At 42.8% G+C, this 23,107-nt stretch overlaps 2 protein-coding genes across 12 annotated transcripts; one reads left to right on the top strand and one right to left on the bottom strand.

The window, feature by feature from the left end:
• Window positions 1–11,337: 11,337 nt before the first annotated feature.
• On the top strand, window positions 11,338–16,814 carry LOC123442386 (pentatricopeptide repeat-containing protein At1g63070, mitochondrial-like). Of its 11 annotated transcripts, XM_045118407.1 has the most exons (7): window positions 11,338–11,436; window positions 11,890–14,461; window positions 14,557–14,672; window positions 15,073–15,207; window positions 15,293–15,836; window positions 16,430–16,498; window positions 16,647–16,814. In XM_045118407.1, exon 2 carries the CDS (start codon window positions 12,049–12,051, stop codon window positions 14,239–14,241), a length of 2,193 nt encoding a protein of 730 aa, XP_044974342.1. In that variant the 5' UTR covers window positions 11,338–11,436; window positions 11,890–12,048; the 3' UTR covers window positions 14,242–14,461; window positions 14,557–14,672; window positions 15,073–15,207; window positions 15,293–15,836; window positions 16,430–16,498; window positions 16,647–16,814. The 11 variants fall into 11 exon arrangements, with proteins under 11 accessions (XP_044974342.1, XP_044974351.1, XP_044974348.1 ...); XM_045118416.1 differs by having other exon boundaries at window positions 14,603–14,655; window positions 16,430–16,814; XM_045118413.1 differs by having other exon boundaries at window positions 14,603–14,672; window positions 16,430–16,814.
• Window positions 16,815–22,002: 5,188 nt separating this feature from the next.
• On the bottom strand, window positions 22,003–23,038 carry LOC123442384 (germin-like protein 8-8). The gene is made up of 2 exons (XM_045118403.1): window positions 22,839–23,038; window positions 22,003–22,705 (listed from the first exon to the last, which is right to left on the bottom strand). The coding sequence occupies exons 1-2, from the start codon at window positions 22,963–22,965 to the stop codon at window positions 22,143–22,145; spliced, it is 690 nt and encodes a 229-aa protein (XP_044974338.1). The 5' UTR covers window positions 22,966–23,038; the 3' UTR covers window positions 22,003–22,142.
• Between the last annotated feature and the right edge of the window lie 69 nt (window positions 23,039–23,107).

Genomic DNA, 23,107 nt, shown 5'->3' with positions numbered 1-23,107 from the left:
CGAGCCGGCGATGCCACAGCCATCCCATGTCGGCCTTGGCCATTAGACAAGTTGTATGGAAAGTGCTCTCTTTCGAGAAATCAACCGTGTAAAGGTTGCCATCCAACTCTCCAACAAAAGCCACTTCAAGAGTGTTTCTCTTAAAGACTTTCACATCCGTTAGTCCAAATAGTGTGTCATAACCGACGGAAGCCAATTGACGAACTGAAAGTAAATGATATTGAAGAGATTGGACAAGCATGACATTTGCAATAGATATGTCATTAGTGATTGCCACCTTGCCCAACCCAATTACCTGCCCTTTCGACCCTCCACTAAATACAATGCTCATGTATGGTCGAATGGCTTGCATGAAGTCATAGAGCAAGTTACTATCTCCGGTCATATGATTGGTGCATCCACTGTCGATCACCCATTTTGCTCCACCGGAGAAAACATCCTGTAAGGAATTAAGACTTGGTTTGAGGTACCCATTTTGTCATGGGGCCTTTCACATTAGTTACAAGACTCTTAGGGACCCAAATAGCATAGAACCGAAATGCATTACGGGGACCAACGAATTTAGCATATACTTCTCCTTCCTTTGATTTGTGTAGTACATAGGATGGCGGCATGAATTCGGTTGTCTTGTTGTGAGTAGACGGACCCCTAGTGGCCGACCCACTCACAACCTTACCTTTCTCCGTGTGTCCCTCTGGTACAAATATTTCCTTAAGAGGAGTGGTACTCTTCAGAGGAGATGCACTTTTCTTGGCAGTGCTTGGATTGAACCCAAGCCCTTCCTTGGCGACACCTCCATTGTGTCGACTTAAGATCTCATTGAGAGTCTTTTGTCCTTGTGCACATGTCATGAGACCTCTGTCTAGCTGTGCCCTCAACGAACAGTTTTCCTCAAGGATAGATGTCAGTTCACTACTAGGGTTAGTAGTGCAGGTATCAACATTGATAATAGGTGAGGAGTAGGCCTTAGCTAGAGTGTCAAGGTAAGTGACCTTAAGTGCCTCAAAGCTCTTTGTAAGAACAGTGAGTTTCTCTTCCTTGTCTTTGAGAGACAAGGATAGACGCTCACAGTCCTTAGAAAGAGAAGCATGAGAGTTCACAAGTCGGTCTTTATCATTTAGTAATTCTCTGCACACATTTTCAGCCTTTTTCAAGGAGGCAAGATCATTAGCATGTTTATCAAGGTTTTTCACCTACTTTTGAACATAATGCATCATTTTGTGCTTCCTCATAAAGGACTTTCTGCTCAAGGAGTTCATTTCTCTCCTTCTCCTCAGTGACGAGGGTTTCGAGTTCCTTGATGGTATTGGTGTGCTTACTCACCATTTCCATAAGTATGCGAAACATAGTGAGCTTCTTTCCTTTAAGAGAGCACATAAATTTGTTCATTTTAGCAAACATGGGATGATCTAAATCATCATCCTCATAATGATCTTCCGCATCAAGATACTCATCAGAAGGGGTAGAAACTAGACTGAAAGCGTTTAACCGTGGGGTTACCTTAACCTTATCATGGGAGCTTTGGTCTTCCCCATCTCCCATGGCAGTATTTGCCATCAAACACTTGTGAGCGTTGCCCTTGTAGTCCTTCATATAGTTGTAGTGAACAACATCACCACTTTTGTTGACTAGCCTCAAGGTACTCTGTGTATCTTGAGCTACTCCGGCAACTCCACCAACATCTTCTGGATTTGATTCTTCTTGTGCAACCATTGCTCTTCCATCTGTCCTCTTGGACTTGGAGTTCATAGGGTTTGGTAACTTCTTCTTTACAAAGGTCTTTGGAAACCTTGGTTTGTCTTCTCTCTTCTCATAAGGGCAATCGTTGGAGAAGTGGTTGGTTTCCTCACAGTTATAGCATTTCCTTACCTTCTTCTTTGGAAATCTTCCCTTGAACTTCCCTGCATTGAACTTCTTCACAAAGAGAGCAATGTCCTCAAACCATGGGCTTTCATCAGAGTCAACATCATCACCATCTTGACAGTCATCATCACCTTCTTCTTCTTCACTTTCTTCTTCGTCATACTCATGCTTGGCTTTCAAAGCAAGATTGATCTTCGATGTTGAAGTGCCGTGCATGGCTAGGTGCTTTGTTGCATTTGCCTTTGACTCTTCAAATAATTGGAAAGTGGATATGATGTCATCTGGAGTCATTTCTTTGAAAGCATGATGTTGTTTCATGTCCCATACCATTTGATGGTGATATGGAGCAAGAGTGTGAAGTAACTTGTCCACAAGGAATCTCTTGGTCAGATTGAAACCATCTTGCGTCTTGTCACAGTCACATGACTCAATGTCTGCGGCGAGAGTCATGAGCCGTTCTAGTAGCTGCTTGGGAGATTCACCCTTTTCCATACAGAAATTCTGTAATTGCCCCTTGGCAATTTCATATTGAGCAAGCCGAAGAGTGGAGGTACCGGTCTTGGTCCTTATGATGCTGTCCCACAATTCCTTGGCACTTGTGATGTGAATGTAAGGTCTTCGTTGCTTGTCATTCATTCCTTTTCTTATGCACATGATCGCAGTGTCATTGAGATGCTTTTCATAAGTTTCTCTGGGCGTGAGGCATCTTGGATCAACAGGATTGTACCCATGTTCGAGGATGTCCAGCATCTCATCATTGGCGTACCTAAGATGATCCTGCATACCAACTCTCCACAAAGCAAAATCGGAATTGTCATCAAGCAAGGGAGGTTTTCCTCCAGGATTGTACTTAGGTTTCTCAATTTGAGATCTAGCATAAAGCCATGGAACACTGGTTTGGTTCCTCTCTGGAGGAGGTTGGCCAAATGGAGTACCGTGCACGTGGGGCCCTGAGGCCCTCGGGGACGTGGTTGTCCCCGTGGTTAGTGATGCTAGTCTCATTTGGATCATGGTCTCAAGAGAAGCATCATGCTCCTCTTTTTGCTTGGCAAGGGCCCGTTCCAGGTCCTCAGAGGTGAAAGACTTGACTTCCGAGTAAGTCCCGTCCCTCTGCACTGGAGCTACCGTAGCCGGATTCACGTCCATCTCGCTCTAGGGCGGTTAAGCCACACAAATAGAGCACGAAGCTCTGATACCAATTGAAAAGGATCGAGATGGACCTAGAGGGGGGGGGGGTGAATAGGTACAAATCCAAATTTTAATAATTACTTGGCAATTTTAGGCTAAAGTGTGGAATATAAGTGTAAGCCTTATAATTGCAATGACAAAAGGGTAAGCTATTAGGAGTGAAGCAAGGCAAGCGGTAAACAATAAGCAAATACAAGTATGTAATAAGGATTAACACAAGTAGAGAGTTAGGGTTAGGGATAACCGAAACTCCGAGAGAGACAAGGATGTATCCCGATGTTCACTTCCTTGGAGGGAAGCTACGTCACCGTTAGAGGGGCGGATGTTACCACGAAGGCTCACCCTATTCTCCCTTTGAGATAACTCCACGAAGGCGTTTCTCAACCACTAGTGGTAAGCCTTGAGGTGGCTTCCAAACCTTCACAAACTTTCCGAGGGATATCACAATGGTTTGATTCCTCTCCAAAGACTCCTACCGCCTAGGAGTCTCCAACCTCCAAGAGTAACAAGATCACGGGGATTGCTCAAAACTTGCTCAAATCACAAATCACTTTGGTGGGAAGGAGGAGAGGGAGACGATCTATCTTTTGATTGGAACAACACTCAAAAGGACTCACAAATGCTCTTGGGATCTAGGATTTGGTGTAGACAAGAGTGAGTGAGAGGAAATGTGTTCTTGGGTGTATTATTGCTGTGTTGAACACCCTTTCACGAGGTGGGAGAAGAGTATTTATAGTGTGGAGTGAAATCCAGTCGTTGGAGGTGCAATAAGTCACACAGGGTCCGGACGTCCGACACTTGTCGGAAGTCCGGGCGTCCGTGAGGGGCCGGACGTCCGACAGGGGTCGGTCGTCCGAGACCTGTAGGCATGACTGGAACTCTTCTGAATTCATCAGCGGCCGGACGTCCGACAGGGGTCGGTCGTCCGAGGCCTGTAGATGTGCTTGAACATATTTGAATTCATCAGCATACAGACGTCCGGAGTGGCCCGGAAGTCCGTGTTATACAGCACAAGTTCTACTGGTGGTGGCTTCCGTATTTCCGATGGGTGTCGGCCATCCGGCGCTCGGACATCCGGAGGGAGCCGGATTTCCGAGATAAAGTGCACACATTCTACTGGTGTTGACCTCCGGATTTCCGGAGCTTGGCCGGACGTCCGGACCTCGGTCGTCCGGAGGGAGCCGGATTTCCGAGATATAAGCCTTATAGACTACTGGTGTCTGGCTGCGGATTACCGGAGGGAGCCTGATGTCCGGCCCTCGGACGTCCGGAGGGAGCCGGATGTCCGAGGTAATTGGACATAAATTGAATTGTAGACAGTGGACAGTATGTGGTGTTTGCTATGTTTGTAGAGATGTGGTATGAGCAAGTTTATCGCAAAGCCTGTGATCCCCTCTTAATAGTGCGGGATCCCTATACTCAATATCTGTAAACTCAAAAGACTATTCTACAGCATCTCTTCTTAATCCGAGTCTTCTCGAAATATACATCACCAATCTTTTCAGGCAACCTATGGCACATACATCTTAATCTACTAAAGTACCTGCCGTTCTGAGATACACTCAACAAATAGGATTAGTTTCCTATGTATGTGTTGTCATTAACACCAAAAGACAATTAGGGGCATAGCATGCACTTTCAGCGGCCCACATGTCAGTGGCTGAGACTGATGAGGCGTTGGGTGAGCCACGTATTATCTTTTGGTTTTTGCAACAAACACTTTTGGTTTTTATTGAAATGCACACATGTCATAAAATTAAGAAAACCCTAGAGCTAGATTCGAACCTACGGCCTCCTGTGATTAAGAGTGCATAGATAACCAACAAACGTATGAAAATTAGATCAATATAATATAAAGGTCAATACAAATTAAAGTAAAGTCAAAAAGGGAAAAGTGTGTGCAAAAGAGGGAAAGCCCCGGTTTTACCCTATGACCTTCTTGACATGAATTAAAGAGATATAGGCAATTTATCTTCTGTCTTTTTTCTATGTACATGAACAACATATATTCTACATAGAAATTTCAGGCAAAGCAACTAAAATTTTATTTGAATTCGAAATTTGAAATCTACATAAAAGGGAATATAGTGCAGAATGAATATACGTAGATTTTTCTGACAAATCAATTTCTTTTTTGTGTTCAAACAATTTTAACTTAAAAATGAACACACGTGATTCTTTTTGGACAAATTAACAAAAAAATGTTTGAATTCAAACAATTTAAAATTTTCAAATATAGATAAAAGGAAAATACAGTGCAGAATGATTGTACGTAAATGTTTCATACAAATTGGTTTTTTATTCTCAAAAATTTTAATTTTAATATTTTAGTGTAGAATGAATGTATATAAATTATTTGAAACAAATCAATGAATGTTTTGTTCAAATTCAAATAATTTAAATTTTGAAAATCTGGATAAAATAAAATATATATCTGAATGAATGTACGATTTTTTTGGACAAAGCAACGGAGTTTTTGTTTGAATTCAAATAATTTGAAACTTTTAAATATCGACAAAGGAAAATATAGGCCAGAATGCATGAATGTAAATTTTTCGGACAGATTAATAGAAATTTTGTTTGAATAAGTAAAAGAAAATATAGGTCAAGTGATTTGTTCGAAAGAAATTTAAAATTCGATTAATCTTAAAATGTTAAAATAATAGACCGCTCAATCAGGATGACCCCACTCTCCCCATAATACGCACATGTCATGGAGAATATCTATTCCCCGTGTAGTTTTCTTAAATAGAATAATATAAATAACAACATACACACCCCAAGAAAAAATAACAACATACACACAAACATTTCTATTCTAAGCATGAACATTTTTTTGGGTATACGTATACATTTATAAAATACAACTTATGTTTTTGTAGTTACACAAATATTCTTTACAATGTTTAAATATTTAAAAAAATGTAATGCACATTTTTTGTAACCCATGATTTTTTAGTGTCACAAACAATAGAATATAAGTTGTTTCTTTACATTAATTTATTCCTGCAGGGAATAACACGGCATGTTTTTAGTTTTTGCTTATTCGTTCATCGGGCTGAGTGAACACTAAATTAAAGAAAATAGCGTTTGTTTTTCTTGTATCAAATTATTCCTGGTCGAGTGGATAGTTCGGTTAGTTTATGGAGTGGAGGACGTCGATCGAATCCCCTTGACGCTATTTTCTTTATTCATGTTTCCCGTGAGCCACTCTGTGTTGACATGTGTGTTATTAAATATAAGCTGAGGTTGTTTTTACGAAAAAAAGATAATGCTTGGCTCATCCATCGTCTCACCACTCTCGACACTGACATGTGGGCCACATTCATGCTTATAGCAACGTGAGCTCGAGATACGGCTGGATACGACAAAAATGATCGTATTTGCATGCATAGACAGGTTATATGATGGCACTGACATATTTTACAACTTTTAGCACTAAACTAAACATCCTTTTGCAACTTTTAGCACTAAACTGAACACCCTTGTTACGTGGTCTCATGGTTGACTTTGGGGCAGAAGGGGGAGATAGATGGTGCCCATTAGAGTATGAATTCCTTCCAAACTTCTGTTTCACCTGGACGAGTTGGACATATTGATCGTAGCTGTGAGATTATACTGAAGAAGGGTGAATCACAACAGTATGGGCCTTGGCTGAAGTACAAGGCACCAAAACGGAGATCTGGTGAGTTGAACAGCCGTTCAAGTGGGAGGTGGAACAGCGGCACCGATCGGCATCCAAACAGTACTAACACTGGTAATAAGTCTGGAAGTGACAGTCTTACCTGGCGTAAAGAGAGTGGCACGGACCATAATTTGACCTACAAAGATACTGCTCCGGGGAAGGTCATATGCCCTTTAAGGCCTCGTTTGGCACGGAAGGATTCGGGAGGTTTCGAGAGGAAAATCCACGGAAGGGCCAGAAACCCCACAAAACCTCGGGCGTCCATTCGGTAAGAGGGGTTTGCTTAGCCGAATCCCCTCCGTTCCCCTTCAATTCCTTTCTATCCATGTGTTTCAGGATCCTTCTCGAGGGACTGGTGGAAGCGAAACATCGAGGATTTGAAAGGATTGGGTGAAAGGAAGGGATTCACCAAATCCCCTCAAATCCCCTCCTCTCCAAACCTCCCCAATCCACTTCTACCAAATAAAGCCTAAAGAATCCCGTGGAGGAAAAGAATCTGACAAGCATGACGAGTGCATGTAAACAGCTACAGGTCCAGGGCGCTCAAGCGACATGTGATGGAGGGGTGACAGGAACCATGCACACCTCGGGAGATGTGTCTCCCATGCACGTCGATCACCGGACGGGAGACAAGGCTCAGGAGGGCCAAGGTGACAACGGTCTAAAAAAATATAAGAAGGTCAAGGGAGCTAGGAGTGGCACGGATCCAGAGGGGACTGGTAAGGAGAAAGAGAATGTTTCTGTCAAAGACAAGCAAAGATCATCGTTGGAGCTTAGCGAGGAGGCTCTTCGAATGGCTAAAAAAACAAAGGAGGACGGTGTGGTTATGGAAGTACAAGTAAATAAAAAAATTGACGCGGGGCTGCCACGTCAGCCCTGCGAGGATCAATGGGGATCTCAGCTCTGAACTGCCGGGGTTTGGGGAATGGGCCGGCAGTTCGCAGTCTTCTGGATTTCCAAAAGAGAGAGGACCCCGATATTCTTTTCTTGTCTAAAACCAAACTGGATGAGAGGAGAATGGAGAAGTTCAGGTTTTTGTTGGGTATGGCACACATGATAATAAGGGATTGTGAGGGGAGGAGTGGTGGTCTGGCTCTGTTCTTGAAAAGAGATGTGGATGTTACGCTTAGGTGGAAGGGGCGCATGCATACTGGTGTTACTATAAAGGAACAAGATGGTTTCAAGTGGCGACTGACGGGGATATGCTGGATTGGTCGTGCTGCGCGATGATGCCATGAGGAGTGCTGCGATCGGCATGCCATCACCAATGGAGTGGTGCAAGCGGAGCACCATCATGGATGCCGCATCAGTGGTTGGGAAGTCGAGGAAGTGGAACTCCCAGAGTGGGCGGCTCCTATTCACCGGAAGCAGGGATAACAACGCCACGTAGTCCTCCACAACGGCAGGATCAAACCTTGGGACGACGATGTGGTCATCCATATTTAGCATTGTTTGCACCCACCGCAGTTTGCCATCCATTGCCTATATATATGCACATGAGAGATTCACAATCAGGAGGGACCTGCATTTTAGCTGTCTGGCCAGATGATCCCATAGCTTTTTTGAAAACAATTCTGCAAAACACTGTTCAATTACGGTTCATCGTGAAGAAAAAGGTAATAAAAATTACCACTGACCACACACATTGTTAGGGCTGGCTTCACCGCTGGTCACAACAACATCTGTTTGATTTAACTCCACCTATTTGGTTAGGATCATGCTCATTAACATTCCCGCGCAAATTCAGCTGGAACAGAGGTTTAGATTGGAAAGTAACAATGTCTTTTTTTATTTGATTTGAGGAGACGGCTCTGCTTGGTGAATACATCCACGACTTGCTATACCGAGTAGACGAAGATCGCACTTCAAGAGCTCCTGTTCATCAGATTTACATTTTAGTAGATAGACCCATGTAAAAGAACTAAAATCATCCAACAAACTCACATAATATTTCAAACCAACAAATAAGTTCAAGTGGAAGAAGGAAAACATGAGTCGAATCATGAAAATGTAATTGATGAACTTTTGCACGTTGATATGCAAACTTATTCAACCAAAGGACGACTCAACAATGCTTCTGAACGGATGACCTAATCTTCGATGCCATAGATCTAGCAGGAGCTTGGCATGGGACAGAGCTCAAGGACTGGATGCGAAGGATGAGGGCTTGTAGCTTAGCAACATACCACTACAATATCTTGTTGTTTGGTCCTTATTAAGATAAAACAAATGGAGGTGAAATTTAGCAAAAGCTTAATTCTCAAAAACTAAAATGTGCACGAATAATAAGGGTCTATTATCAAGAGAAACATGTGGGGTGTTACGTACATAGAGTGGTTTGGATGAGCCAAGAATAGTTGAGTAAACAACATGGGAAAATAGACAACCCTGGTCTATTGGCGATATGCATTGGGACATTCCTGTCATGACCCTCCTGGATGTTGAGCTGGCCGAGACCCTCGCAACATGATCGGGGACACCCGTGTTTCACAAGATGATGCGGCGCACCACAACTAATGCAGTCTAGTTGACACTTCCCTACATGAACGCCTCCGAGAGCATAGCACATGATATGCATCTGCGAAACTAGCTCTCCAACATAGAGGAGAAGGATCTCATCAGAATTGAGTATCACCGCAAGATGAAGAGCTTCGGCGATATTACGGTGTTGATCGGCAAGCCGCTCACATGTGATGTTGTTCTTAGGTACATGATCGCTGATCTGGTCTTGAATTCAAGACCTTGGTGTGATCAATCACAACATGGGACGAGCCCATCAGATTTAGCACCTTGTATGTATTCTTCACCAGCACCAAACTTGCCCTCGAGCAGCAAGCCTCGGCAAACGAGATATACTCTTACACTAACACTATCCAGGTTATATGGAGGGTCATTCACAAAAAATAAGAAGAAAAGGCTATATGGATGGTTAGTGCGGTGAGAGAGGTGAAGATAAGACTGTCATGGCCATGGTGGTTACATACACGTAGAAGCAACCTCAAGTACCAAGTTTGCTACAAATTCAGGCATGAAATGTTATGATGCCGCAACCGTTTCAATCATGTGTTCCATCTCGAGGAATCGTCGTGAGTGTTCCGGCGATGCGGCCAATACTGGTTTATACACTATGGACATGAGCTAGTGCACATGATTGAAGTGGTTGCAGCACCATGTCTTAATATGGATCAACTTTGGGACTTGAGGTTGCTTCTGTACTTGTCGGGATCGCGGCCATGACCACCTTGTCCACCACAACCACCACCTCGCTGGCCATGCGTATGCCGTCACCCATTCCGTCTCGTCATCCCAAGAGGGAAAAATTTGATCTTGTCTATGGTACCAACTCAAAAACAATGTTTTGTTGTGAGATGCTGACTAGGGATATGCCATGTATTTATACATGGACGTAACTTGATCGTCAAAGTTACAATTGATTATAGGATCACAATGAATCAATCAATACGATTCATGGGATACCTTGGGATCGTTATCGATACAAATCACAACAATATCTGCTAGGTTTAATTAACTCTACTGATTTGGTTAGGATCAGGCTCATTGACAATATTTCTCTACATCATTTTTTAGTAACAGTAGTGTAGTTATAGGTTTTCTACTGACACGTTACTTGCTATTGATCTCAAGTCAATTGGTTTTTCATCGATTTCCTTAGATTTTTTTCTCATTGGTCTTTTTCGTTTCCTTTTTTCGTTTTTTTTTACTTTGGGGTTTCTTTGTTTATTTTTTTTAGTTTCCTTGGGTTTCTTTGGTTTCATTGTCTATTTTTATCTGTTTTTCTCTTTTGAACACATGACTAGTTTTTCTCAGTACAAAATTGACATTTTAGACACACGTGAAAACACTTTTTCGTTACATGCTGGACATTTTTCAAATATATATGATGTACATTTTTGTAAATACATGTGCTTGAACACTTTTTTGAATAAATGGTAACAAATTTCCAAATACATGTTGTACACTTTTTACATGACAATGAAAATTATTAAAAATATGCGAACATATATTTTTACATCGTATAAACATAAAAAACAAATCATGGACAATATTTAGAAAGACGCGAATATTCCTTAAATTGTCATGATACATTTCTTTAATGGAAATAAACATGTTTAAACTACACGAACATTTAAAAACAAATTGTGTAACAGTTTCTGAAATGTCTCGATTAGTTTTCGAAACGTGGGAATATTTCCAAGAAATGTGATGTGCATATTTCTAATGGCATGAAACATTTTTTACATTAATATAACATTTTTGTTACATTGTAAATTATTAAAAAAAATACATGCATGTTTTTTGAAACACGAGAACATTTTTCCATTGCCACAAACATCTTTTATGAAAGTTGTCCATATTTTTTTAAAACTACGCCAACGGTTTTGAAATTTTGCTACAACTTTTTCTTTCGTATCTGTGTTTTTATTTGTCTCACGTGAATGTAAGTTTTGAAATACATTCATTTATGATTTAAAATATATAAATATAAAGTAAAAGAAAGGAATGGAAAAAATGGAACTCGGGCCGGACCACCAAATAGGTGATGAGATCCGTTGGGCCATGGATACGTCCCTGAGAAAAAGAAACCCTCCCTCCTCCCGTCCCCTTCCCTCCCCCCATCTTCCACGGCGGCGCCGCCCCGACCTCCGACCTCCGAAGCCGACGCCGCCCTGACCCTCCCCGTACGTGCTCTCTCTCTCTCTCGCGCGCGCGCACGCGCCCAGACCTGCCCAAGCTCTCTACTTTCTTGTGTTGTCAGCACTTATTAGCAATGGAGCTCAGATTACATGCCAAAGTTTTGCGCTTTACTTATGCGCCGCCCCGGCCTGGCTACTTGGTCACTAGCGTTAGCTATAGCTGTTCATCTTGGGCGCCCTCTGGCTGGGCGTGTCGCCATGTCCCCGTGTGCCGGCAGGCATATTACCAGGCACTGTTCTAATAGCTAGAATGCTTGCTCTCGTTTTCCACTGGCTCTACTTGACAAGGGATACCCTCTGCACATTTTGCGAATCACAGTTTTACTTCTTGTTATGGTCCTTAATTAGTCGGCTTCGATTTGTTGCCCCAAATGAGGCTTGAGATTCAGGATGATAACAGCTGCAGCAGTGACTCTTCTTTATCATCGTTTCTTGCAGGAAATTCTGATGCGGATTCGCAAGCCTGTGCTGTCGTCTCCGTAAGCTGATTAAGGAGGCTCGGTCCATGAAGTGCGGTTTCTGCGTGGATTCTTCCTTGCTCGAATGGCGCGGCCGGTGTGAGGAGGAGGAGGAGGAGGGGGTTTGTGTCCCTCGTCTATGCGCCGCGCGGTGCCGGGGTGTCTGTGTCGAGCCCTTCTGAACAGACGTCCACCCTTGGAGCCACGCCTCTCTTCTGTGGCCTGTCGCGTGAAGAGCTTGGACGATGAGGAGGAGCCCAGTCACAGTCAGCCCTCCGTTTGCAGTGAGGGTAGACGCGGGTGTTTTCTTCCTGTGATCGCGCGGGCAGTCCGGACATTAAGCTGGGATGATGCCACCAGGAAGATCAGCTTCGGGGAGTGTGTCAGGCTGTATGGGCTACCCCGGTCGATCGGGCTGTTTGTGTTGCTTATGCAGTCGTTCCTGCCACGGAGGATTAGAGAGGTCCGCTGCCTGATCCAGAGTGTTGTCGACCACCACGGGAATGCCGGGATGGAGTTGTTTGAGTTGGCGCCCTTGTTGGCTAGCAATTTGGGTGGGTCGATGACGTTGCTACAAGTTTATGCCACAATCATCCGGGTTTTTGTGGAGCTGTCCATGTTTGAGGATGCTCTCCTCACTTATGTCGAGGCCAAGAAGGTTGGAGTTGAGCTGCAAGTATGCAACTTCTTGCTGAAGCGCTTGGTTGAGCGGAATCAGACCATGTATGCAAGGAGTTTGTTTCAAGATATGAAGAGTTCTGGTCCTTCACCAAATGTCTACTCTTATTCAGTTTTGATGAGTATGTATACACATGGAGCCAAGTTATGCCCGGAGGAAGCTCTAGAGCTTCTTTCTGAAATGGAAGTGGAAGGTGTGAGGCCAAATGCTGCAACCTATGCTACTTACCTCTACGGGCTTTGCCGTGCCAAACAGGTGAAATCTGCATGGAACTTCCTCCAAATGATGTGCCAGAGAGGCTACCCTTGCAACAGCTATTGTTTTAATGCAGTTATTCATGGTTTCTGCCATGATGGTCAGGTTCACAAAGCCATAGAAGTGTTTGATGGGATGAAGAAGTGTGGGTTTGCCCCAGATGTTCACAGCTACAGCATATTAGTTGATGGCTTATGCAAACAAGGGGATGTATTGACAGGTTATTACATGCTCGTTGAGATGGCAAGGAATGGAATCACTCCTACTCTGGTGAGTTATAGTTCGCTTTTGCATGGTCTTTGCAGAGCTGGAAGGGTTGAATTGGCTTTCGAGCTTTTTAAGAGGCTGAAAGATCAAGGATTCAAGCATGACCACCTAGTTTACAGCATCGTTCTTCATGGTTGTTGTCAACATCTAGATCTAGAGATTTGCTATGACCTTTGGAATGACATGGTTCATCATAATTTTGTTCCAGATGCTTACAATTACAGTAGCCTGATATATGCATACTGTAGGCATAGGAAACTTAAAGAAGCATTGGAGGTGTTTGAGCTCATGCTCAGTGATGGGATATGCCCCAACATTGTGACCTGCACAATTCTTGTTCACGGCTTCAGCAACGAAGGGCTGATTGGTGAGGCCTTCCTGTTCCTGGATAAAGTACGCCAGTTTGGGATCGTCCCCAACCTTTGCACGTACAGAGTTATCATCAACGGTCTGTGCAAGGTCAACAAACCTGATGACGTGTGGGGTATTTTCGCAGACATGATTAAAAGGGGCTACGTTCCTGATACTGTCCTTTACAGTATTATTATCGATGGTTTTGTGAAAGCTTTGGATCTGCATGAGGCCTTCAGGCTGTATTACAAAATGCTTGATGAGGGGACAAAGCCTAATATCTTTACATACACTAGCCTCATAAAAGGTTTGTGCCATGACGATAAGCTTCCTGAAGCTATGACGTTGCTTAAGCATATGATTGGGGAGGGGCTGACGCCCGACAGAATTCTGTATACGTCTCTGATTGCGTGCTACTGTAAGCGTTCAAACATGAAGGCGGCTCTGCAAGTCTTTAGAGAGATGGAAACAGAGGGTTTGTCGGCGGATTCTTTCGTCTACACTTGTTTGATTGGTGGCTTCAGTAAAGTGCCCGCGATGGACGGTGCACAGTTGTTTATGGAAGAAATGATAAGCAAGGGGCTTACACCTACTGTGGTAACTTATACGGACCTCATAATTGGATACTTCAAAATTGGAGATGAGAAAAAAGCTATGGTGATGTACAACAGTATGCTCGAGGCAGGCATTACACCAGATGCCAAGCTGACCTGTATATTGGGCTTCGATAATGATGGGCATGCTTTTGGCAATTCTCAGGAAGAAAAGGATGTATCATAGTCACAGGTTTCACACAGCTACAGCTACAGTAACATGATCAATAGAATTATTCCATAAGTGATAAGCTCATGTATTGTGGCATCAAGTATTAGTTCCATTTCTTTCCTCTATTTCTGTCGCTGCCATCATTTGGACAAGGGAGGGAAAGTAATGGGCCAAAAGAAAAATTCAATTTGATGGTGTAATCCTGTTGAATACATGGAGGGTGTGATAATTACAGGTTAGATATTGGCTGATGCAAATAATCAAATAGGATGTTAGGATTGTATATTGTTTTATTTGATATGTCTTATTTTAGGCCCTCTTTTCTGCTAGGTACAAGATTTGTGATTGATTTCGACAAATTTCTCTTCAAGGTTAGGTGTTCTGCTGGAAAAGCGAAAGCTATTTAGTGTATTTTTTGGAAGATACTCGGTAAGATAGATGAAGAGGTAGGGATCCATTCATCTCATGCTAGATACTGTAAAAACAAGATAACTAAGAACTTATTTATACCGCTAGATGTTACTTTTAGTTTTATACCTCTCATCATAGTTGACCTAAAGCAACGGTAATACCCAACACTAGCATTTCAGAATAATGATGTTTCACCAACCTGGAGTATACTTGCTCTAAAACTAACTGACTATTGCGCTGAGCATTCTGTTATAAACTTCATATAAATCTAATGATTGTTTAGAAGTATGTTCTGCTGCCGAAAAGTTGCAATTTTTTTATTAGAGTGTGATAGCTTTCTGCTTTATCTTTTTGTGGTGGCTTTATTTACAAGATTAGTCAAATGTTATAAATAATCAATTTCCTTATCTGATGTTTCAAGCAAAATGATTTCAGGATGGCAATCAAAGCTTCTGTCATGTGGAACAAGCTTTTTGGTTCAGCAGACTTTCGGTCATGTAGCCTCTCGAACTGTGGATACTGAAAGTTCAGTTAGTGTGCAGGTTTCAGAATGTGAAGATGCCGAGACAGGTCTTGCTGTTTGTCTGTCTTCATTTTGCATTATGTGCACTCTTGTGTATACTAACTTATACATCAACAATGGAACTTCTTTCAGTGCATCTGATTTAAAGGAACATTTGGTGCCGCAGATAACTGTTGATCCAGATACCCACCCTTTTGATGAAACGCTCCAGATACCACCCTTCTGTTGAAATGCTTCAGCCTGTGGATGGATTCATTAATGCAAGTAACCAGGGAAGAAGGGGCGTTAGCTGGGGCTATCCATGTCGGGTCCTTCGCGAGGAGAAGAGGGAGGGAGGAGCATCAAGGGAGATTCGTCCTGCTCCAATACCAAGGAAGCCACGCCCACACCATCACATACAAACATTTTTCTTCCCCACCCATGCAACCTGCTTGTCTCTCGCTCAAGCGAGGACCGTGGTTGGCACTTGCTCACTCATGGCTGCCCAGCCACAACCTGCCCGTCTTCAGTCTTGGTGGTGTCGTTCTAGCAGATGCCTTGCCACAATTGCCTAGCACCCTCAAGGACCAGGAAGGCAGCCGGGTGGAGACAGGGGCATTCTCCTTAACCGCAGCTTTCGCCTCCTGCACTTTATAGGTGCTGCTGTCGACATTGCTCCTTATCTTCCCCTCGGGAGGTGAGTCCTAATTTCTCCCCATTCCCCTTCTTTTCTTAATCCTCCTTGTAACATGGACGGGGTCATTACTTGTTTTGTCTATGTATGTAAATATCATTACTGGCAGTTTAAAAAAAAAGCAGTTTCAAAAAAATAATATCATTACTGTGATTAGAGTCATTTGAGTAATTTTTGGAACGATTGAAATATATAACCATATCTGTTTTGTGCTCATGAAGTTCTTACACAACGGTGTGGTACATGGCAACCGATTATATTTGTGTGCTTCAGACCCCTTTTAAATATTCAGAGTGCTGGCCCTTCCTGGCTTGTTCTATAATTAGGAGTAAATTACGTATTTGATTACTTCCTTGGGAGATTGGACTACATGTTCAGTTTTTTGTGATCATGACGGTATAAAATGAAAGCAGTGCTGCTGTGGCAAATCAGCCTGTAATTTTCTGCATGGCTAAGATTCTGGTGCCGAAACTATGAGTTTAAAGTGTCCATATATAGCTCTACATTTGGGTTGTGACCCCCTCCTTTTCAGTATTGCCTGCATTCATAGCATTTCTGTGCATTGCTACCATTTGACATTGTGCTCCGCCTTGCAGGTATGGACAGATGGTGATATTGTTTGCTTAGGTTTCCTTCAAACTGGTGCTCAACTAGACAAGCCCGAGGTCTGACTAGGGGTGCAGAGCGAGCGGCGCCTGATCCACCCCGCTCCACAAGTCAAAATCCATGGTGTTAGTTATAACTTTCCAGCTGAGATTTAGCTTAGTTTGAACTAATTTCATAGTTATGCAGGATGCTCGCTCGCACCCCTAGGTCTAACCAAGCTAGCTATAATGAGTGGCCATTTCTTCAAATAAGCAAATTATCTGAATCTCTTATCTTTTCTTTAGTGATATGCTTGAAGACATTTGTTGATAAGGCAAATGTGGATTTTTGTAATCTTCGTCTTGATTGTTAAGCTTCATGCACTAGCCAACGAAACTAAAAGTCTGAACTTATGGAAAGGGCTAGTGCAATCCACATATACTGTAACATCCCTCTCACATATGACGGGGAAGACAAGTCAACACGTGCAACCAAAAGAGAGCGACGACGCGCGGAACTCATGTATGACTCAAAAGGCCTCTACGTGAACACAAAGAGGGGCTATCAGCAATTTTTTAATAAATTATGAAAACCAAGACTTAGACTCAAGACCTTAGCTCCGATACCATGTTAAGCTTTATGCACTAGCCAACGCAACCAAAAGTTCAAAATAATGAAAAGGGCTAGTGCAATCCACATATGCTGTAACATTGAGAACTATGGTATAAATAGACTGGATAGTACGGTTCATATATGGTAGATCTAGAGTTCTTCCAATGTCCATTGTCTTTCCCTTACATTCAATTGGCATTGTACAAAAAAGAAGATAAGGAGCCAAAGGATAAGGAGCCATAAAGGATCGTCACTCATGAAAATTCCTCACATGCAGTCAGCTTACTAGGGATTCTGATTTTCGGTGCATTTTTTTGTCAGTTTTTTCTATCGGTCTTGGGAACTCATGTATCTCATTTTCGGTGCATTTTTTTGGCCATAAAGAAGGTTCTTTTCCTGTAGCTAGAAAAAAATAAAATAATAAAAACTCACAAAAAATTGGGAATACCCTTTCAGGAACGAGAACCTGAGATTGGTGGGCCCACCATAGGCGCCCTGTACGATTGTTCGACTGTTTGACGTAATATGGGTGTGGCTTCTTGGAAGGGTGACCTCATGATAACCACATTGGCTTCAATGTTTTTTTTTTCAATTTCTTTTCTTCTCTTTTCTGTTTTATTGGTTATTTTATTTCCTATTTTTTTTCTGTATTATAGAAAGTTCATTGTATCTTACATGATGTTGAATGTGTATTTTCAAAAAGTTTATAATAAAAACCGATCAAAAATAAAGGACTACGAAATTTTTGCTCCTAGGTCACTTATAACTCGCTATTTTTAGAAAATTGAAAAATGATACATCAAAGGTTCAAAATTGAACGAATAATTTCATGGATACGTACAGTCCCTGGTTTGGTCCCTCTGAGTCATGTGTGGTTTTGGGACATAGGTGACCTCGACAGCTTGTCTGCATTGTGTTGGGACGAGGCTCCTCAAGTGATGTGTTCTTTCATGTCACTCTCTTCATAGGAGGCACATGGTGTCGTGTTCTTGTCCGAATAGATCATGTAGGTTATGTTTGGTAGTATTCCCAACCTAGCATGGTTGTTCTCCTTTGATACATATTGACTGTAGACACGCTGAGTACATGCATTTGGTGTTGTTTGGCAGTGGTGTATGTGCTGAGACATATTAAGCTGAGAATCTGTTTGACAGCTTGCATCTACTTAGACATGTCGGCCGATAATGTAGCAATCGAAATTTTTGAATAAGTAAACAAAATATTTCAAAAATGTGATGTTTTTAAACACATGATTTTTTTTGAAAAGTACACATTTTTGAAAATTTGAATTTTTTTGAAATTTAAACAAATTTTGGAAATCTGTTTTTTTTAAATCACAATTTTAGAAAATTCAAACAGTTTTTGAAAATTTCAAAAATGTAACTTCGTACTTTTTATGGAAATTTAATAATTTTTGAAAATCTCAATATTTTTGAAAATTTTAACAAATTTTAAAAACCGGGACCTTTTTAAAAATTTGAACAAATTTTGAAAATCTAGATAATTTTTTGTGTTCTTAACATTTTCTGAAAATTAATTTATTTTTTTTGAAATTTTGAACTTTTTTGGAACACATTGTCGCTCGCTTCGCTCATACATGCTGGCCAGTGAACGGCTGTTAGGGTGTTCACTCTTCATGCATGCTAAGAGGATATTTGGGCTGAGCTCATGCATGCTAAGGAGGCCCGTGCAGGCTACCAAACACTCAAAAGTGTGTCGAAAAATGAATTGTTGAGCTCATGCATTACTTTACCAAACACGCCCGTAGAGATCTTATTTTACTACTTCCGGGCCTTTTTTACCTAGCGTTGCACTACTAACTCTCATATGATGTTCCTTTGCATTGTCATGACCAACATAAATTGAGATGGCCGTTTCTTGACCGTTTAAGACCTCCATGCTAGCAAATCACTCTAAATGAGCTCTTGTGGGATATGAATAAAAACTTAAATAAATTAACACTGTGTGTAAAGTGTCCACTTACAGTTGATGTTATGAGACCAAAGTTTTGCTATGTCTAGCATTTACACCGTACATGATAAATGTTTTACATGCTAGTAAAATACAACAAACAAATACAAAAAAATATTACAAAGAAATACAATACTACTTTCCATATAGTTGATGCAATAAATGACTATTTTTGGTTGTCCGCCAAAAACTGAGCTTGAAGCCAGTCCACAGTATTCTTCTCCACCAGGAAGGCCTTGGCGAGAACATCATCTGAGATTGTTGGTTTAGACACAAACATGGCGTTAGCAATGGTGATTGCCCCAGGGTTCTGGCTGCTAAGTTCGCCAATTGCCACCACCGGTTTGTAGGGGTTGGGGTTGAACTGGAAGTGGATGAGACCTTCCGGGAATACAAACACATCACCCTTGTTGAGAACTTTTGACGAGAACTTGTTGTCCGGGTTGGATATGACGAAGCCAACATAAAGTGTCCCTTCAAGAACCGTGAGGATATCCGTGGCACGCGGGTTGAATGGGTATGTCATTGTCATGCATGACGTAGGATGAAGCTAGCTAATTGATGAGTATTTCTTCGCGTTGAATATATGGCGTAACATAGCCTCGTTGCTGGCCTGTTGCTTTCCACAGTTAATTACCTATGCACACAAGCTTGGTTTAGCACACAAGCTTAACCGCGTTTTTTGAAATGTAGTACTCCCTCCGTCCGAAAATACTTGTCCTAAAAATGAATAAAATGAATGTATCTATAACTAAAATAAGTCTAGATACATTCATTTCTAGGACAAGTATTTCCGGACGGAGGGAGTATTAATTTTAGAACACATGGGCTGCTCTACAAGAGAGAGACCATGTCAATCGTGAACTGTCTCAACTAAGGCGAGCTATATATATCCATGACTTTTTTTTTAGAGAAAAGGCCTTAACCAAGCCCGAGATACAGCCCGAGCCTAGCCCGACTTTAAATTAACGAAACCATGCACCGGCTATAATTACAAGCATACGCCCTTAGGCAAAAGAAAGAACAACATGCGGTAAGATACAATGGCGTAGCTCAAAACTAATCCTCACACGCAACATAAACCTAAGATGATCAAATGGCTACTAAGCTGAAGACGCCAAGGTCCACCTCTGAGACAGAAACACCAGGAACAAGATCACACTGGCTCGGAGGAGGACGGGCCGACACCAGTGTGACATGCTGTCGCCATGCACCTAAGAGCCCTAACACGGCACATCCAGAACATCCATCTTCGAAGAAGGCACTACCTCCTTGCCTGGATCAAAGGCGCCGCACAGTCGCAAGATGGGGTGGATGCCGCCGAAAAATGACCTCGTAGAGAGGTTCAACGCATCCCCAACGAGACGCCGGATGCTCCCCATTAGTAGAACAACGCCGTTGCACAACTCCATCGGAGAGGGGAAGTTTCAAGCTAGGATAAGAGGGCTACACAGGGCCGTCTTCAGAAATTCAGGGGCCCGGGACGAAAATCAAAATTGGGCCCTGGGGTCTTCTTAATCTGATCCTAATCTTAATCTGCTACTAATCTTAATCTGACCCTAATCTTAAACTGAACAAGAACAAATTGATCCTAATCTTAATCTGCTACTCCTAAGTCCTAACTAGGGTCTGCTCCTGACCTATGTCAGTGATAAAACTAAGTATATTGTATACCTAACCTAATAGTAATAGATGGCAGCATGGGACCTGGGTGATCGCCGATGAAGCGCGGACTGCGGACGGCAGATGGCGGACGCGGAATGCAGCGGCAGACGACGTTTCCGACGAGCGGACGAACGACGTCTTGGACGCGACGGAACCAGGACTGGCAGAAGGTCAAAGGTGCAAGGTAGGAGATGAGACGACCGGCGGAAGCAGTGGAGTCCGACGCGTGTTAGCCATGGATGGGAACGAGACGTTGTATATGATCAGGCGTGTACGTGATATGCACTTATGCAGCATGCCTCGTGGGCTGCCAGCCTTTTTGTTGTTGAGCACTGTTTAGGCCTTGCTGGTGGATTAAATGGCTAATTATAATTATAACTATATACATATATACTACTAATACCTAGTAATTTGGGGCGCCCAAATTTTTAGGGGCCCTGTGCGGTCGCCCATCTTGGCCACCTCCAACGACGGGCCTGGGGCCACACCACCGCCGCCAACCACCACCCACAAATGCCACCTGACCACGATGCTCCCAAAGCGGCGCCGAGGGCGCCACCTCCGCCTAACAAAGTAAGGGCTTTCGCTCGGGAGACCTACGGGAAGGGGAACTATGAGGGAGGGGGGGTCAGTCCATACCGACGCCTCCAAGGAGGGGAACAACGCCCTCGGGCCTTGCCGTCAACACGGACGGCCACGGCCGACCGGGGATTTCGCCCGAATATAGTCCCCGCCACCAGAAGCACCTCGTTCCAGATTACACAATTAGGATACCCCAAATTGAGAAGAATCTTACTCATGGTCAGAATATAATAATTGATCATAATCACATAGGATAGCTCATATGATCTTACATACCAACGTTGTACGAGGAGAAGACTACATTTTTCACGGCAAGCTACATAGCAGAGAAACATTAGCCCCACTCTCTTACCTAATTTAGCTAAGCATCATACTCCCTCTAGATGGGAATATCAGCCGGGCATGGGATATTAGGTGTTTGATTCAACTAGTGAAGCCGTGTTCCCAGCCATAAAAATTTACATCTCTATAGATTTATTATGAAATGAAGTTCCTAAACATACATTTTTATGGCACATCGTGCATGCTTTGCTAGTTAAATCGACGACCTAAATTCTCGTGCCTGGCTTATATTGCCATCAGGAGGGAGTACATAAGTTTCTTTAACGAGGATCATTCCTAGCTATTATCGGCCGGCCTATACTAAGCAAGGGTCGGAGACATACAATAGTCACCAATCCAAACAAATTAGAGATTGTAATCTATATATCATTAAGGGTTATACAATCATGAGCAGTTGTTGTGTACAACAAAGGAAATAAGAGTAATATTTTATTCACGTGGGGATCAAAAAAATCATTACATGTATTAATAAGATGACAAGATACAATAAATAATTACAATCAGAAGGAATACAATTTGGTTGTCAAACCCTGGCGACCGTGCTACATAAAATTAATTGTGGTTGTCGGCCCAGAACTGAGCTTGGAGCCAGTCCACGGTCTTCTTCTCCACCTGAAAGGCCTTGGCAAGAACATCATCCGAGATCATAGGCTTTGATCCAAACACGGCGTTGGCAATGGTAATTGCCCCGGGGTTCTGGCTGCTAAGTGCAGCAATCGCGACCGCGGGCTTGTAGGGGTTGGGGTTAAACTGGAAATGGATGAGTCCTTGCGGGAAAACAAACACATCACCCTTCCTGAGCTCCTTGGAGAAGAGCTTGTTTTCCGGGTTGGACGTGACGAAGCCGACGTAGAGCGTACCCTCAAGCACGGTGAGGATCTCGGTGGCACGAGGGTGTGTGTGTGGAGGGTTCTCTCCTAGGGGTGCATAGTCGATGCGTGCGAGGGAGATGCCAAGCGTGTTGAGGCCAGCAATCTTCATGACGTTAATCAAGGTCACGTTGGACCCGACCTTGCTCATCTTTGTGTCCCTAGGCATGTCGAGTTTGGCCGCCAGGAAGAAGTCCTCCGCTGTGACGGCCTTTGGGTCCTTACAGACAAATCCGTTAACAATTACTGCATCAAATCAAGAGAAATAAAATAAATACACAGGGCAAGCAATGCAAAATTTATTTCAAACTGTTTTGATATTGTTGACATATCCATGAATTAAAATATGATGTGATGAAAGAATTAATTTGGTACATACCAGGCGAGGTATTGTCCGCGACACAGAAGTCTTGGAGAGGACCAGGATCAGAAGCTGCAGCCTGCCATGAGACCAGTGCAAGAATAGCAGCGAAGAGAAGGAAGCAGGAGGAAGAGAAAGAGGCCATTTTTCTGCCGGAGAAATGGATGCTGTCTAACTCTTAGCTAGCTAGCTTTGTGTGTTGAGAGGGTGGTAGCTGATTCTGTGGCCATGTTGGGAGTACGTATGGATATATATATATAGCTTGTGTGGCGCTGACCGAGTTGTCA

The sequence above is a fragment of the Hordeum vulgare genome, chromosome 3H, assembly GCF_904849725.1.
Source record: "Hordeum vulgare subsp. vulgare chromosome 3H, MorexV3_pseudomolecules_assembly, whole genome shotgun sequence".
NCBI classification, from domain to species: Eukaryota; Viridiplantae; Streptophyta; class Magnoliopsida; order Poales; family Poaceae; genus Hordeum; species Hordeum vulgare.
The sequence above is the reverse complement of the archived record's forward strand: the minus strand, read 5'-3'. Positions and strand labels throughout refer to the sequence as shown.